A 15,170-nucleotide genomic window follows, 5' to 3' on the forward strand; every position below is an offset into this window, starting at 1 on the left:
ACAACCCGTGGAGTTGAGCGTTATCCACCCCCCCCACTCCCACTGTTCTCCCCACTGATCACCTTTGATGTCCCCTCTTATAGTCTCACCTGATGTTTTGGAAAGATGAGCTCTCCATCCTGCATTGAGCGCAGGGGCGCGTAGATAACCAGTTGCTTCACTGGCTCGAAGGAATTGGTGAGTTCCAGAACAATATTGACTCTGAGATTCCCGGCAAGACGCCGTAAGTATGTAGTTCGTAAGAGTTCAAATGTCTGACTTTCACTCTGTCCGATTCCTTGCAGGTTGCAGCTTGACCCTAGCGAAGAGTTCCTCGTGGCAACCGGTAATATTCAGGTAAGGATTTGTATTATCCAACATAGTTCAATAAAATAAAGTCAATATGTAACCTGTTGCTTTCTCCTTTATTCAGACGCTGAGAGAAAGTATGAAGTCTCGGGGAATAATGCCTCCGGCAGTAAAATCAGGTAAGTCTATTGTGCTGAGGAGGTTTCCCCTTGTTTGTCCCTTTGTTTCACCTTGCTGTCCTTTTGTTTCCCCTTAGGGGCCGGGATTCGGCGAGGATGCAGTGGAAGTTGCGCCGACCCGTGAAGAAGAATAGTACCCCCGGTGGTAAAATCAGGTAAGTCTATGGGGGGTAACTAAAATTGCCTCTGTGTATTCCCTTGGCTCACCTTGCTGTTCTTGTCTTCCCCTTAGGTGCTGGAGTGCGGCGGGAACATGCAGAAGGATGCGGTGGAATGTGAAGATGCTGCGAAGGCCGGTGAGTTCAGCGTGGCGCTGCAGCAGGCGAGGCGACGCGCATAAAATAACTTCTTTCTTCCAGCTCGAAGGCGCGATGGATCGGGAATTCAGGTAAGGATCAAAGGTATTGCTCTTGTTCTAACCTTTTCTCCTTCTTTCTCCCTTTTTCTAGGAGCTCCAGACTCGAGGCGGGCGTGGCAGAAGACTGGATGCAGACTTGCAGGCACGGTGAGCGTTACACTGCTGGATGCAGAATAACGCAAAGCGTGTGCTGCTCTTCGGGCGTGGTTTAAATAGCCTCCAAAGTAATCCCCCTTAAGTATTCCTCCCCAGCCCCACCCGAGTAAAAAAATAGTCCCTAGGTAAAGTAGTCCCTTCCAAGCCTCTTTTGGCTTGGAGCTCTTGCAGCATGATCTGCATCAGGTAAGTTTGCACCATGGTCTGCATCAGGTAAGTTTTTATCTATGAGCCTGGCGCCTATGGCGCTAGGACTGACTCTCCATATGAGCCTGGCGCCATAGACGCCAGGACTGCACCCAAATAGCCCCTAGCAGGGATTGTTGGGCTTGCTTGGAATAACTTGATGCCTGCTTCTGGGGTTGCTGGACTTGGTCTGGGTCCCCGGGGGTTGGCATCATGACATCAAAGGCTTGCTTCATATCTATGAAGGCCAGGAACTGTTTTTTCTTTTGTTTTATTGCCTCTAATTTTAAGATTGTTAATATCAAGAGATTTAGCTCTGGTCCCACTCCTTTAGTAAACCCAGATTGACGTATATCTATTCGGCCAGAGATTTGTGCCCATGCAGATAGTTTTATTTGTAAACAACTTGCAAACATTTTCCCACTGTATCCAAAAGGGCAATTGGGCGATAGTTCACCGGATCGTCCCGATTGCCCTTTTTAAAAATGGGAACGATTATTGCCATTTTCTAAGACTTAGGGAGCTGCATAGATCTTGATATTACTTTGAAAAGTTCCTCAATGAATAAGGCCCATTGATCAATGTTCGATTTTAGCATCACATTTGTTAACCCATGGGGCCCCGCCGCGCGGGAATTTCTCTGCTTTTTAATGACCATTGCTATGGCTTGGGCATCTTCGGTAACATTCCAATTATTTGCTGGAGAAATTTCCGGATAAGATTGTGAATGTTCGGCATTGCAAAAAACCTGACTAAAATGTTGTTGCCATGTCAATTTTGCATGTCCGTTACCATTTTTGCATCTTGAAACACAGCTTTATTATTTATTATTCTCCATATCTCTTTGGTTTGATGCCATATAATAAGTTTTAATATTTGTTCAGCACGCTCTTGGTCCCTCATTATAGCAAAGCCTTTGAGCCAATTTCGGTATCTCTGCTTACACTGTTTGATCAAGTATATATTCTTGATGATCATATGCTTTCGCAGCATTCTAATTTCCTTCTGTTTCTCTTTTTTCCGCTGCGATACTACTGCACTAAAAGCACATTTTTTGCTTTATGTGCCTTTACCTGTCGTATGTAGTTTTATCAGTAATCGTGAAAACAGTGTAGGATAGTTTAATTTGCTTTTGTCCGAAGTTGACTCAGAGAGCATTTAAACATTAACCCTTCTAAGTTGCTGGACATTTATTTTCAATCTGTTACCGCGCTCATTCACTTCCAGGGGCAAAGTATATTGCGTCTGTAGCAGCATTTTAGATGACATCCATGTTAGTTCAAGAATGTTGTGATCACTATAGTTCAAATGAATCACTTTAAATTGATCAATTTTAGGCCAAATGGACATCGATGACCAGATATAATCTAATATTTTCTTGCTTTCATCACGGTGCCACGTAAAATTGAGCGGTATATTGCCCTTAATGTTGCCATTTAACATATGACAATTTCTTGCTGATAGGGCACATTTTAACAAGGTACCTCTGGTATTATTTCCCCTTGTCATGACAGAATTAGAAATTAAAGGCTTTTTGTTGTTATCAAACCATGTTAGATTAAAATCACCACACACAATCACAAAGGGATCATTATATTTGCACATACAGAGGTCGATCAAGGTGGTAATGGAGCCTATAAATTCAGTAGTGGAAATCATAATTGGATTCCAATAGGTATTGATCAGGAGCAGCTGTTTGATGTTATTTTCTTCTTGTGAACATTGTAACACAGTTCCCTGAGCAAATACATTTTTATTTGAGCATTGTAAAATAGTCCAACCATTTGCATTATTTATCATTGTAAGCAAGCCAGAGTACGGACGACCAAAACGTTTTTTTACAGCTGGATTTAGAAGTATGGAATACCCATCTCTTACTGGTGGTTCTCTCATCCACGTCTCTTGAAGACATATTGCAAAGTTATTATTAAGTGGAGTTTGAAAATCCTGATACAGGTGCGAAAAGCCCCTCGTATTCCATGATATCTGGACATTTTTCGTCTCCAAATCAAGGCAATTTATTTAAGCATTTGGAGGTTTTTCAACGTTTCCTGAGTCTACAGTTGGTCTGTCTTGCTGAAAACCACCAACATCTCTGTTGATTACTCTACTTTTTTCCCAAAACATCTCTCCGTAACTCATTGGGGCTTCTATGGGCACTATTCAAGACTTGAGATTGCAACTCATTGGGATCGCAGTTTTTCTCAACCATTAAGTCGAACCCATATGCTAAAAGCTCCTCTTTTGCAGCCATTAGTGTATTTTCTACTGCTTGTGAATTAATATGCAAGTATACCTTATCCAGGCAATCTTCAGCCAAGTATTCAACAATCTTGATGTCAGCTGACTTGATTGTTCTTAAGGATTGAAAGTTATGGAGAAGACCCATGACGTTTGCTCTGTTTAGGTTTACTTCAGCATCGTTGGGGAATATATTTTCCACCCGTATTTTCCAGCCCTTATACCTCTTTTCTATTGAGGTATGTATGAATGGGTAATCCCTATTTTTTGTTTACGGGGGGTCACAACTCTAGGAAGGGATGCTCTGTGAAGGAAATGTATGGGAAACAGATCGACTACCCCTCTCTTTTAGTCCTGTATAGATCACAGGTGAAGGTAAAGGTTAACCTGTACACTTTATTAGTAAGGTTTTCGCCTTGTTGGGAAAAATTGCACAAAAATGCAACTGAATACAAAAATTCTATCTCTTTAATAATCGTAAAAATACCTTAAAAACATTACAAACTAAATACATTTTCAATCAAACCATTTAGTCATCATTCATCTGTTCTAACAGGGGAATACTAGAACTTAAAAAACTTTGTGCATAACAGTAAATCAGAATATGCATTCATGACATGGGAAAAAAAACATTAGATTTTCCCTTAAGCAGTCGACATATGTTTCGGCCCGTTATAGTGTACCACTTCTGTCAACAGTGGTCACAAAGATGAATATTGGGCCATCTTCAGGACAACGGTTACTTTTGGTAGATTATTCTTGTTCCCCATTGAGCACACAAGCACATCTATGGTCCATAGACTGACGTTTGGACTATTGAGCTTGGTCAGACTCTCGGATGTGGCAAGAAATTGCCATCCCTGGTCTTGGTTCAGGTTAGCAACTTCTGTATCTTTATCTTCGAAATCGATCTTTATTTTTCTGAATTCCACCTGGTACCATTCAGAGGCAGGACATGGACTATTATTCCTGTAATTGTGGTGCTGCCTTGATCTATGCCGTTTGTGCGCCCAAGTGAAAGCTGGAAATCTGCAAGATCGGTCTATTGAGACAGCCGCCTGACTTCCTTGATTCACATGGTTTTCCTTCCGCATTTGAGCAGATGTCATTTTTGGATTCAGTTTAGACGAACACTTTTTCTGAGATACATTTTTTGCTTCAACTTGTTCTCGGAGACTTCCTTTACGATTTTTCAAGGATTGATTTGCTGCACTCGATTTTAAAATGCTCTTGGAAGGAAACAACTTTGAAATGTCCACACCTTTAGTGCACGATTAGATGGCTACGCTATCAAGACCGGAACATGATTAGACATTTCAGAGTTATTTACGGCAGCAGAGCTGTCAAAGGAATCCACGGAATATGTTGAAAAATTACATAAGTCTGTTTCACTCGTGGTCGAGTTACAAACAGTCTCTGCAGAATCGGTCCTTCTCCGTTTATTCGGATTTCTTGACACCGTGGCCTACAGTCCGTCGTGTTCTACTGGTGAATTTTCATTTAAATTCACCATTTGCAGAGTACTCACACTCTGGTTCTGACCCTCTCGAGTAAAAAGATCTGTCTTTAACAAATTGTTTTGTTTTCTTCGATGTATGAGACACTTTAGGCTTTTTCAACGATTTTGTTGGAATTTGGACTTTATTTCCAACTGTTTTCCGATCTTGATGCACAAGCAGTTTCTGACCAAATGATTTCGCATTTCCAGAGAAAATGGCGAAGGTCTTTGTACTTAATGTGGGGGAACAGTCAATGAAACACTGTTACTTAATACTGTCTTTATCACATGATTTTGAACTTCCGTGACAAGCCCACTGGGCTTCGTGAGTGCCTTTGCCCAGGCACCACGGTTACTTGTAAATGCTCTTCCGGTTCATTCAACTCTGGTTCAAGAATTAAACAGTCTAGCTTATTGTTATTTGGCAGTTTGTTGTTTGCCACTGTTGGTAATCGTTTTAAATCAACATTTTTTTGTTGATAGCAAGACCAGACTGCACTCCTGACACATCCTTTATTTGATCCATTGTGGATCTTTCAGTATGACAAAGCCATTTCATTGCTTCTAACACGGCCTCCATTAGATCAACTTTATCGGTATTGTCTTTCATGGCTAAGTCTCCCAACCAACTTTGCCATTGGAGAGATTTTTCGGCTTCAATTTCCAATATCTGTTGTAGCATCGCATTTGTTTGTTCAATTATTAATAATTTTCGTTCATATTTCCTAATTGCGCATTTTGGTCTTTCAACGATTCTCCCAAAGACTCATAGAGTTTTACAAATGGAATTAGTGAGAGCGAGGTTGCTGCAAGCACATTATTGTGGATCTGAATTCCGGCTGCAACGGAAAGGTTTGCTTTGTAATATGTTCAACCTCAGTCTCAAAGTTGCCAACACTATTGGGAGCCGTCTGTGAGGATTTATTCACCTCAGATGTTCCAGTCACATTAGGGTCCAGATAGTCTGGACAACCTTGGTTAGTGACACATAATTTGCGCCCCTTCTTCTTCGCTGTTTCTGAAAGTGCGGTTAACGACGAACCCGCCATTGGTTTGTATTGAGGCGTACTGGTTCGGTCACTCTGCAGCTCCTGGTCTTGATGCAGCAATGAGAGCGAAAATCTCTCAAGTAACACAGGCCTTATGTCAACAATCATCTGCTTTCTAAGTGAGGCTTTAGTAAAACTCATAATCCGTTTATCCTTCACTGTTTGGTAGTCCGCTTTTAGACATTCAGTTAACCGCGCCTCTGTGCCAGCTACGTCCAAGTCAGCTTGTTTTCTGGCCAACCCCGGTAAAATGCAAGTTCTATCTGTGGTTTCTACGGGGACCAAGGGCATAGATATACCACTAAAAGGATTTTGATCAGAAGCCCCATTATGTTTAACAGTAATTGACTGCAGTACATCCAAATCGGAACTAACGGTATCAAAAACTTCCGTCTGTGACTCTGCTTCCAATTGTCGGGCTTCCGCTTCTTGCAACGGATTTTTCAAAGTTAGTACTGTTTTGTCCACAGACGGACTTTGGTTGTTACTGGCGGAGGAGCTGGAATTTGCCGACATCACAGATTCGTGATTTACTTGCAGTTTGTGTAAATGATGTGTTTCACTGGGAAATGCGAAGACACCGTCTTTGTGCGTAATATTTGTTTCTAGTGCTGGAATTAGATCTGAGTTTACCTTGCGCAAATTATACAAGTTCATTTGCGGCGCCACAAAGACTAGATTATTTGAATCCGCCATTCCAGCCGGAAGTTTCAGTTCCAACAATTCGACGTCTGTTACGTCAAATGGGGACTGAAACGACGCAGTATCAACTTCAACAGTACAGTCCACATGTGCAATTGTGAGATTTTCTGGTACTTCCCTTTCAAGAGACATTGTTTTGCTGTGTTGACACTGGCTCCCAAGGGCAGCTCTGCCTCAGGCGTTAAGTCAGTTGAAAACACTCCATTTGCATTCCTAGCGCCAAGAGCGCCGAGAGTCTCTGAATGCATATCGACGTTATTGCCTCTTTCCACCTCCAAGCATCGATCAATAGCACACTTAGCATCTTTTCTTAATATTTTCACTATTATTGGATGATCGAACAATGCTGCCGTCTGTATCACATCAGTCATATCAATCGTGCTGGGTCTGACCTCAGTTGCGTGCACAATCGAACTTTCTAAAGTCAAACGAGAGAGTGATCGATCAGCTGCGGCGACTTTTTTTGTAAGAACAGTCATCGCCATGATTCCATTTGAGTCAATTCGACCACTCTCACTCAATGTTTTCAATCTTGTTTGTGGACCCACGAGCGCCGCCATGCTCAACGCCTCGACTCCTGAGGTGGACTGGGGCAGACTGGGACACGGACTCCGCGCAGCGCTCCCGAAGACCTTTTAAGGTGGAGCCTCAGTTAAAGAACCAGGCACCAGTTCAGTGAAAACACAAGCACAACACGTAGCTGCAGCTCCTCTCGAATGCAAAGACTGGGGCAGACTGGGACTCTCACACGGACCCCACTTTGCATCGTAGACTAGGACATCTCTATTTCTCCGTTGTACCCTAGCAGTGGAGGCCATGATTGATTCAGAGGTTGAAGCGTACAAAAAAAAGTAGTGGAACTATGTTCCCTGCTGGCCTATGCCCGCTGCCCACAAACCCCGTCGCCAAGCCCCCTCCCACGCACCATACAAACCCCTAAACAAATGTGCATGCTGTTTAAGGGAACATTCAGGGCAGTGGACTGAAGTGCAACTTCTTCCTACACTAATATTTCAAAACGAAAGCATTCCGGAAACGGTTTCTTTTTACAATAAAAGTACAGGAACAGTAAAACGTGATTAAAAAAAGAAGAGGAGCACCTCTCCCAGCTGCTCCTGCCCACTTTGACCACTGGATAGATTGAGGAGCCATGTGTCAAAGTAGTTTGCCACATAAACTGGATGGATTGTGGTGAATTACACTGACAGGTGGTGGCAAGGTTCAAAGGGCCAATGAGGGACTTTCTGTATCATGGAGTAGATGATTGGTATCACAGCTCCAGTGGCAGCATTGGCAGGTAGCAAAAGATCTCTTCAGCAGCCTAAACAAGCACTGGCAATGCCAACAATGTGGACTTTTGTGTAGGCATGGCAAAGGCACTTGACAAGCACTGCCATAGTGGTATTAACTGCCCATCGATGGTAGCAGGAGCAACATGGTGCGAGTACCTGGGCATCTAATAGCAGTGCCTGGCAAATGCCTAATACTTGTTGATAGATCAAAACTATTAGCTTTGCCAATGCTTGTTTTTAACAGGACTTCAGTGAAGGAGCACAGTGATTATAGGAGTGGCTGAAGGCAGACCTGTTTGACATTTTTATTACACCAGTAGCAGGTTTACAGCTCCAATTAAGTCATTAACTCTCAGAAGACTGCTTTGAAAAAACTTTGGCAGGCCCTTTCAGTGCAACGTTTGATGGTAATGCTTGATTAAAGCGAGCTCAAAGAGTTCCAATGAAGTGTTTTGGGCAGGGAGGGGAAGGAATTGGGCGGGAATTGCCATCAGGATTATCATGGCCATGGGCAGTCAATTGGATGGGCAAATAACCAAATAACACCTACAAGCTGTGTGTGTCCCTCCTCATATGCCATTCCTCCCTATTTGTACTCTAATGCAATAGTTTTGACTTATAGGTGTGTCAAGCGACACCTACTGACCCAAACTAAAACACGCACAACACGTCAGCTCCCATTCTAATATAGGTTTTTAAGTTGCCTACAGCCAATGAAAAGAGAGGCACAAGAACAGCCTGTTATTTCTTGGTTATGTGAAAACGTTGTGCTGCAGTTTGAAAACACTGTATCATTGCTGCACAACTTCCTAATATGAAACAATGCATTGGGGCTGGTTAGTTGGACAATTTGAGAATATTTTTAAATAACAGTATTGTGTATTTTGCTATGCGTAATTTGGAAATATCTGCATTAATTCATAATTAATGTACATTGAATATGCATATGCATTACTTGTTAATTGTATTATAATAGATACACATGCTGCCTTGTACAGGACACGGCACCTTTGCGAGTGGGGGAATCCGCTGTATTAGTCACGTAGGGCCCATGAAGGTGACGTAGTTATGCGTCTCCAGCAGGAATGATTGTGCGTGTGATACAGCTGTGAGATGCTCCTTCCGAATGCCAAACCTCTAACTTGAAATGTGTGCCTTTCCCCAGAAACATGATTCCGGTGACTGAATTCCGGCAGTTTTCCGAGCAGCAGCCGGCCTTCCGCGTGCTGAAGCCATGGTGGGACGTGTTCACGGACTACCTGTCCGTCGCCATGCTGATGATCGGCGTCTTCGGCTGCACGCTGCAGGTATGCCCGCCCACACCGCGGCTCCAGCGCCTTCTCTCTCAGCAGCGCATCGTGCCGCTAGCCGCAGCTCACCGCGTATCCCCTGCTCTGCTGCCAGCTCGCTCAAATGGCATTTGTTGAAAGCTGTTCGTCCTTTGTGATGTAGTGAGGTTCACCGCAGGCCTTTTTACTGGTACGGAACTGGTGTCAAGACCTACCCGCTCCCTCCGCCCAATGGCATTCGGGCAACGCCAACCGATTTATCAAATAATACAATCGCGACAATTTTCAGGATATCTACAATGTATACAAACAATATAAAATGAGTTTAGCGAATCTCTGTGGATGTTACCTGCATGTATATTTTTTGTCATTCTGAAACACTGATTGGTGATAACCAGGCTCAGACTGGCCTCTAGGCCAATAGGCTCATGGCCGAACCAAAAACACAACATGCTGGTGGGCCAGTTTTTTGGGTCAAAGTGGGACCCCGGGTTACTATGCAGTGTCACAAAAGGAATGAATAGCCATTTACAACTGTGGGCCACTTTTTCATTGGTGCCAGCGACAATTTCATGGCCTAGTCCTACCCTGGTGGAAACCCTACGAAGAATGTAAATGGGGTCAAGTCCTAAGTGGGGGGGTCTCATTAACATACCAATTTAATGTGGCCCCACCAGAAATTAGAATATCAAGGTGCACTCTGAAAAAAAGTGGGGGATGCCTGAAAAAAGTGGGGGTACTCCGTCCACCCGCCTGTACCCTCGACTTGTACCCTGAGTGCAGTCCTAACCTATTGACCACTTTCCTTTTCCCCACAAGGCTCCAGTTTTCTATTCTTAAGCGAACATGTTCAGACCCGGGACACATTTTATACATTACACATTCAAAGTCCACTCATGATCTTGGCTCAAACATATGTGTGTGTCCATAAGGAAATTCAGGTACAATTTCAAACCAAGTTCTTTTGTTCATCGCTGCCTTGTGTCCTCAGTTTCTTAAGTCACTCTCCATCCCACACCACCCAATGTCCCAGCTATGGCAGTATCCTCTTTCTTCCTGTTCTATGCCAGAAAACAGAGATTTTGGTCACCCCCTTTATCCCGAATCATGCCCCATTTCCAGATTTTTGAAGACTCTGGGGCATGCCTTTGGTTGTTTTCCAATGTCAAAAGTGAGAGATGTTTCAGGGAAATGACCTCTGCCTCTTTGTCGGTTCACCACCCCACTGGCCCCACTTTCCTGGTCATTAACAATCTTCTGCCAACAAACATTGGCCAGTGACATGTCTCAACAAGTTAAGCGGTTACTGCTAAGGTCTGCTTCAATTCTGAAGGTGAAAGGTTCAAATTCCAGCAGAGCTGACATCACGCGGTATCCTTTCAATTCAAGGTCGCTAAATCAACTACCATTAAAAAGGACATTAGAAACATCTGTCATTTACAAGACTCAAATGGAGATAACTGTTATAGCAAGCACTTTTTTCACTGACACATTGTTTTTCATGATGCAGTTACAATTCTACAGATGCTACAAGTGATGAGAGAAGGCCTCGCATGTGTGTCCGGGAAGCAGTATGGTGGAGTCGCGGCGGGAGCAGGGATGGTGGTCGGAGGTGGGAGGCCAATAGGGGATGAGCACGGTTTGGCTCGGGTACAGGAGCAAGGCGTGACTATGAATTTGGCTGGGATAAGGTATGCATGGGGTCCTTTCTCGCTGTACAATGACTTATGGTGGCATAGAATTTAGAAGGGATAAGGTATACATGGGGTCCTTTCTCCCTGTGCAATGCCTTATGGTAGCGTGGAATTGAGAAAGCAAAGGGATGCATGGGGTTCTTTCTCCATGTGCAATGCCTTCTGGCGGCATAGAATTTAGAAGGGATAAGGTATGCATGGAGTCCTTTCTCCCTGTGCAATGCCTTATGGTGCCGTGGAATTGAGAAAGCAAAGGGATGCATGGGGTCCTTTCTCCCTGTCAATGCCTTATGGTGGCATATAATTTAGAAGGGATAAGGTATGCATGGGGTCCTTTCTCCCTGTGCAATGCCTTATGGTGGCATGGAATTTAGAAGGCATAAGGTATGCATGTGGTCCTTTCTCCCTGTGCAATCACTTATGGTGGCATGGAATTTAGAAGGGATAAGGTATGCATGGGGTACTTTCTCCCTGTGCAATGCCTTATGGAATTTAGAATGGATAAGGTATTCATGGGGTCCTTTCTCGCTGTACAATGCCTTATGGTGGCATGGAATTTAGAAGGGCCAATGTATTCTTGGGGCCCTTTCTCGCTGTGCAATGCCTTATGGTGGCATAGAATTTAGAAGGGATAAGGTATGCATGGGGTCCTTTCTCCCTGTGCAATCACTTATGGTGGCATGGAATTTGTAACGGTTTCTTGAGAAGCCACCCTCACCACAGGGATTTCCTTCCTTCCCCACATAAGGTGTGACTCAAACTGTTTAACAGATTATTTTCTTCAGCCCTACTTCAGACGCATATCATGCCCCTTGGATCTTCCCCCTGAGCTGACAATGAGTCAAGAACCACTCCGGTGTAAAGGAAATATATTGGTATTTATTTTAATTAAAAGAAATTTGCATGAAAATGTCAAAACACCACTTTATCCGTGCCACAACACAATCAACATCTCTCAGCATAAATAAATCAAAAAAGTTAGTTCAACAGAATACAATCATAATTCTTCACTTTCTGCAAATTTCACTTCAAGAAATAATTAAACGGATCAATAACGAAAGCAGTTATCATGTAGTATTGTGTGATTTTGATTTTCCTGCAGGCTTAAAAAGGCTAGCAGTAGGATTATAAGATTGATACAGATACATAGGGCAATTATGATTTTGCCCACACATTTGGTTTAAAATAAACACAGGGTGATTTAGCGGTTTGTTTCTCAGACCCCCCCCCTCCATACTTTGGTCTGTGGTGGGGAAGTCGGACAGAAAAACTGGAATGATTTGGGGAATTTTGGTTTTCAGCCCCCCCCCTGCTGAAAGGCCTGTGTTGGGGGAAGCTGGATAAAAAGGTTGGAGTGATTTCAGAACAAAGACACCCCTCTTCCTTAAAGAAGTCGGGGTCAGCAGGACAAATAGGATTACCCAATTAAATTATAGGCTATAGTTTTCAGTGCACACTGGGAAGTGAGCTTTGTTAATTTCAAATTTTGACAAAATTCACCCTGTAGTGTTCTGCCAAATGGGGAATTAATAAAATTTATATTTTTAGTTAAAAAGTCTCTAAGGATCTGCACAATTCCCCCCTCCTCCGCCGACTATAAAGGGAAAGGATTCAAGGCAAGCATACCCCCCCCCAATATTTGATTTCCCAGGGCTCAGTTCTACTCACATAGAAAGCCTCTGTTTAAAGTTCAGGAAAGCCAGCTGCATCTCAGGACACTCTGGATAGATAGGGCAGGGGTCTGGTCACTCCACTCTCAAAGATGGCCTACCGGTCTCCACCATAGAACCCAGCCAGCTTAGAGGCCTTCCTAGAAATAGAAAGATCCACTCAGATGCACTCTCAGCAATCTCCTCTGGTGTTTCCTTACAGCTGTCAGATGGTAAGTTTCAGCAACCCTCTCTGACCAAATGTCTGTCTTTCTGTTTGTCCCTCCTCCTCCTGCAGTCGCCCTTATATAGCAGCGATGACACCACCAATTTTTCAATCTTGGGGAAGTACCCGGCAATAATTCCCGCAAGTAGGATTGGACAGTTACCCTTCTCTCTCATTCCAAACCCAGCCTCCAAGTCAGAATTGGTTTAGGGGGCTGTAGCAACATATAGCAATTCCCATTTGGAATCGCCATTTGTTCTCCTTTCAAAATGTTGTCAATAACTAGTTATGTATCACATCTTCATAATTTTACTAGCAACTGCCATAATATACATATTTTCTGATTCAGCTAATCATGGGGAATTAGGTAAACCGACCACCAGGTCTGTACCATGTAGCACGGTTATGTGGTACATTACTGCCGTTTCCATAAAAAGCATAAGAGTTATGAATATGTACGTTATTACCCATATCCCTAATTTTATTCTCCACATGCTCACCAACTCTCACATTTTGAACATGTTCAGAACTGCCAGAAACATACATTATATAGCCATTACAGTTCCCTGAGTCACAGGTAGATGAATTTTATATTTCCAAAATCCCCTGGAAATTACTTTAAAAATTGTACATAAATGAAGAAAATCGGCCTTATGATTGCTGAGAAAAAGGCCTAAATGATAATAGTCCTTTTAAATTAATTGTGAATCTTCATATGGGACAAATGGCCATTCTCCTGCCTTCCGGCCATTTGTTTTCACTGGGTCAGCCTGTACCCAGAGTTTTTTTTATCAGTCTCTTTGTGTTGGAAGCTTGCTCTTTGAAGTTGTTGCCCCCATTTTCACACATATTGGTCATGCTCCAGCTAAGGGGAACTTCTCCTGCAGTCAATGCCTACAGAGGCAGCGGGTCTGCGGAACACTGAATTTCGACACCTTTAGCAGGACACTTTATTGCAGTTGGTAATTAGATGGGAGATGTAACATCCAGACTGGCAGTGGGAGACTCTCTTGTGAAGATGCCCACAGCCAGCAAAAGGGGTTATCTTGGGCTGACATTTTTCCATGAAACCAAAGTGGCTTCTCAAATGTCACTGGTGTTTTGTATGTGGAACATAATATACATTGCTTTCTATCAACCTGCATATCATGTCTTTTCCATGACATTTTCTGTTAGCAGTGATACATTTTCACATTTAAACTGCTTTTATGTGCACACCCCTCTGCAAGCCATTTTGGTGTCACTGGTTATTACCACGTGACAGGGATCATTGATTCCTCCCTCTTTTGTAAATTAAAATGCTGCTTTTCCTTTGGTAATGACAGGTATGGCTCTTCATTTCTACTTGAAAAAAAACAAAGGCCAAGCTGTTTTTTATCAGTGTTTAAAATTGTGCTGTTAATGTGAAAGGGACTCCTGTTTGGGACCTTTGAATGCACCCCACACATTCAAAAAAGCTTAAGGAGTGCCTGGGGTTCTTTCTCCCTGTGCACTGGCTTATGGTGCATGGATTTTAGAAGGGATAAGGTATTCATGGGGTCCTTTCTCCCTGTGTAGTCTCTTATGGTGGCATGGAATTTAGAAGGGATACAGTATGCATGGGTTTCTTTCTCCTTGTGCAAATGCCTTATGGTGGCTTGGAATTTAAAAGGCATAAGGTATGCATGGGGTTCTTTCTCCCTGTGCAATGCCTTATGGAGGCATAGAATTTAGATGAGATAGGGTATGCATAATGTTCTTTCGCCCTGTTGAATTCCGCATGGTGGCACGTGAAGCAGGATGGAGTCTTCTTGATGTTTCTTCAGAGTGGTCAATGCCACAATATAATGGCATAGACCTGTATAATAAATGGTAGGCTGCATTTAAAATCGGAGGACAAGGTGGCGCTATTGCGTATGTCGTAGATGCCCGGTCTTCAGTAGAGGCCCGCCGACCGGAGGCTCTGGACCAGCTGAATCGTTGTGCCTGTATGCTGATTTTGGTGTTGGAAAGGGTCAACTCCAGGCGCTGCTGGTTCCCGCTTCATGAAGCTGCCTTCATGCTTGGATTTCCATATCTGCAGTTTTGTTGTGCAGCGCAGACTGGGATCTGTGACTGCTGTGTGCTCTCCACCGTAGGCTGTGTCGTAGGCTGTGGATCCCGTCCGTGGCCTTCCTGGGGTGTAACTCCTGCAGCATTGCTGTGTCACCTTGCTACGGTGCCGAACGCTGCTCCTGGAGCACCCTGCCAAAAGCCGTCCCACAGAATATTTTAGGGGTGAGCTGCTAGTCTGAGAACTGCCAGCTAGGCGGGCAAACGCAACTTAACGCTGCGTCTGCAGCGCTGGGGCAGAGCTGTCTACTAGGTATGCATGGGGTTCTTTC

General features: G+C 43.6%; 1 protein-coding gene across 2 annotated transcripts in view; it reads left to right on the plus strand.

Annotated features, from left to right (window-relative positions):
• The window catches only part of LOC138541388 (volume-regulated anion channel subunit LRRC8C), a 235,826-nt gene that overhangs the window by 197,781 nt on the left and 22,875 nt on the right, over nt 1–15,170 (plus strand). For both annotated transcript variants that reach the window (XM_069641754.1, XM_069641753.1), the window contains one exon: nt 9,115–9,256. In XM_069641754.1, coding sequence (XP_069497855.1) covers nt 9,119–9,256 — 138 coding nt within the window. In that variant the 5' untranslated portion in view covers nt 9,115–9,118. The remainder of the gene's footprint in view (nt 1–9,114; nt 9,257–15,170) is intronic.

The sequence above is a fragment of the Ambystoma mexicanum genome, chromosome 1q (genome assembly GCF_040938575.1).
Source record: "Ambystoma mexicanum isolate Mex_15411 chromosome 1q, UKY_AmexF1_1, whole genome shotgun sequence".
Classification (NCBI taxonomy): domain Eukaryota; kingdom Metazoa; phylum Chordata; class Amphibia; order Caudata; family Ambystomatidae; genus Ambystoma; species Ambystoma mexicanum.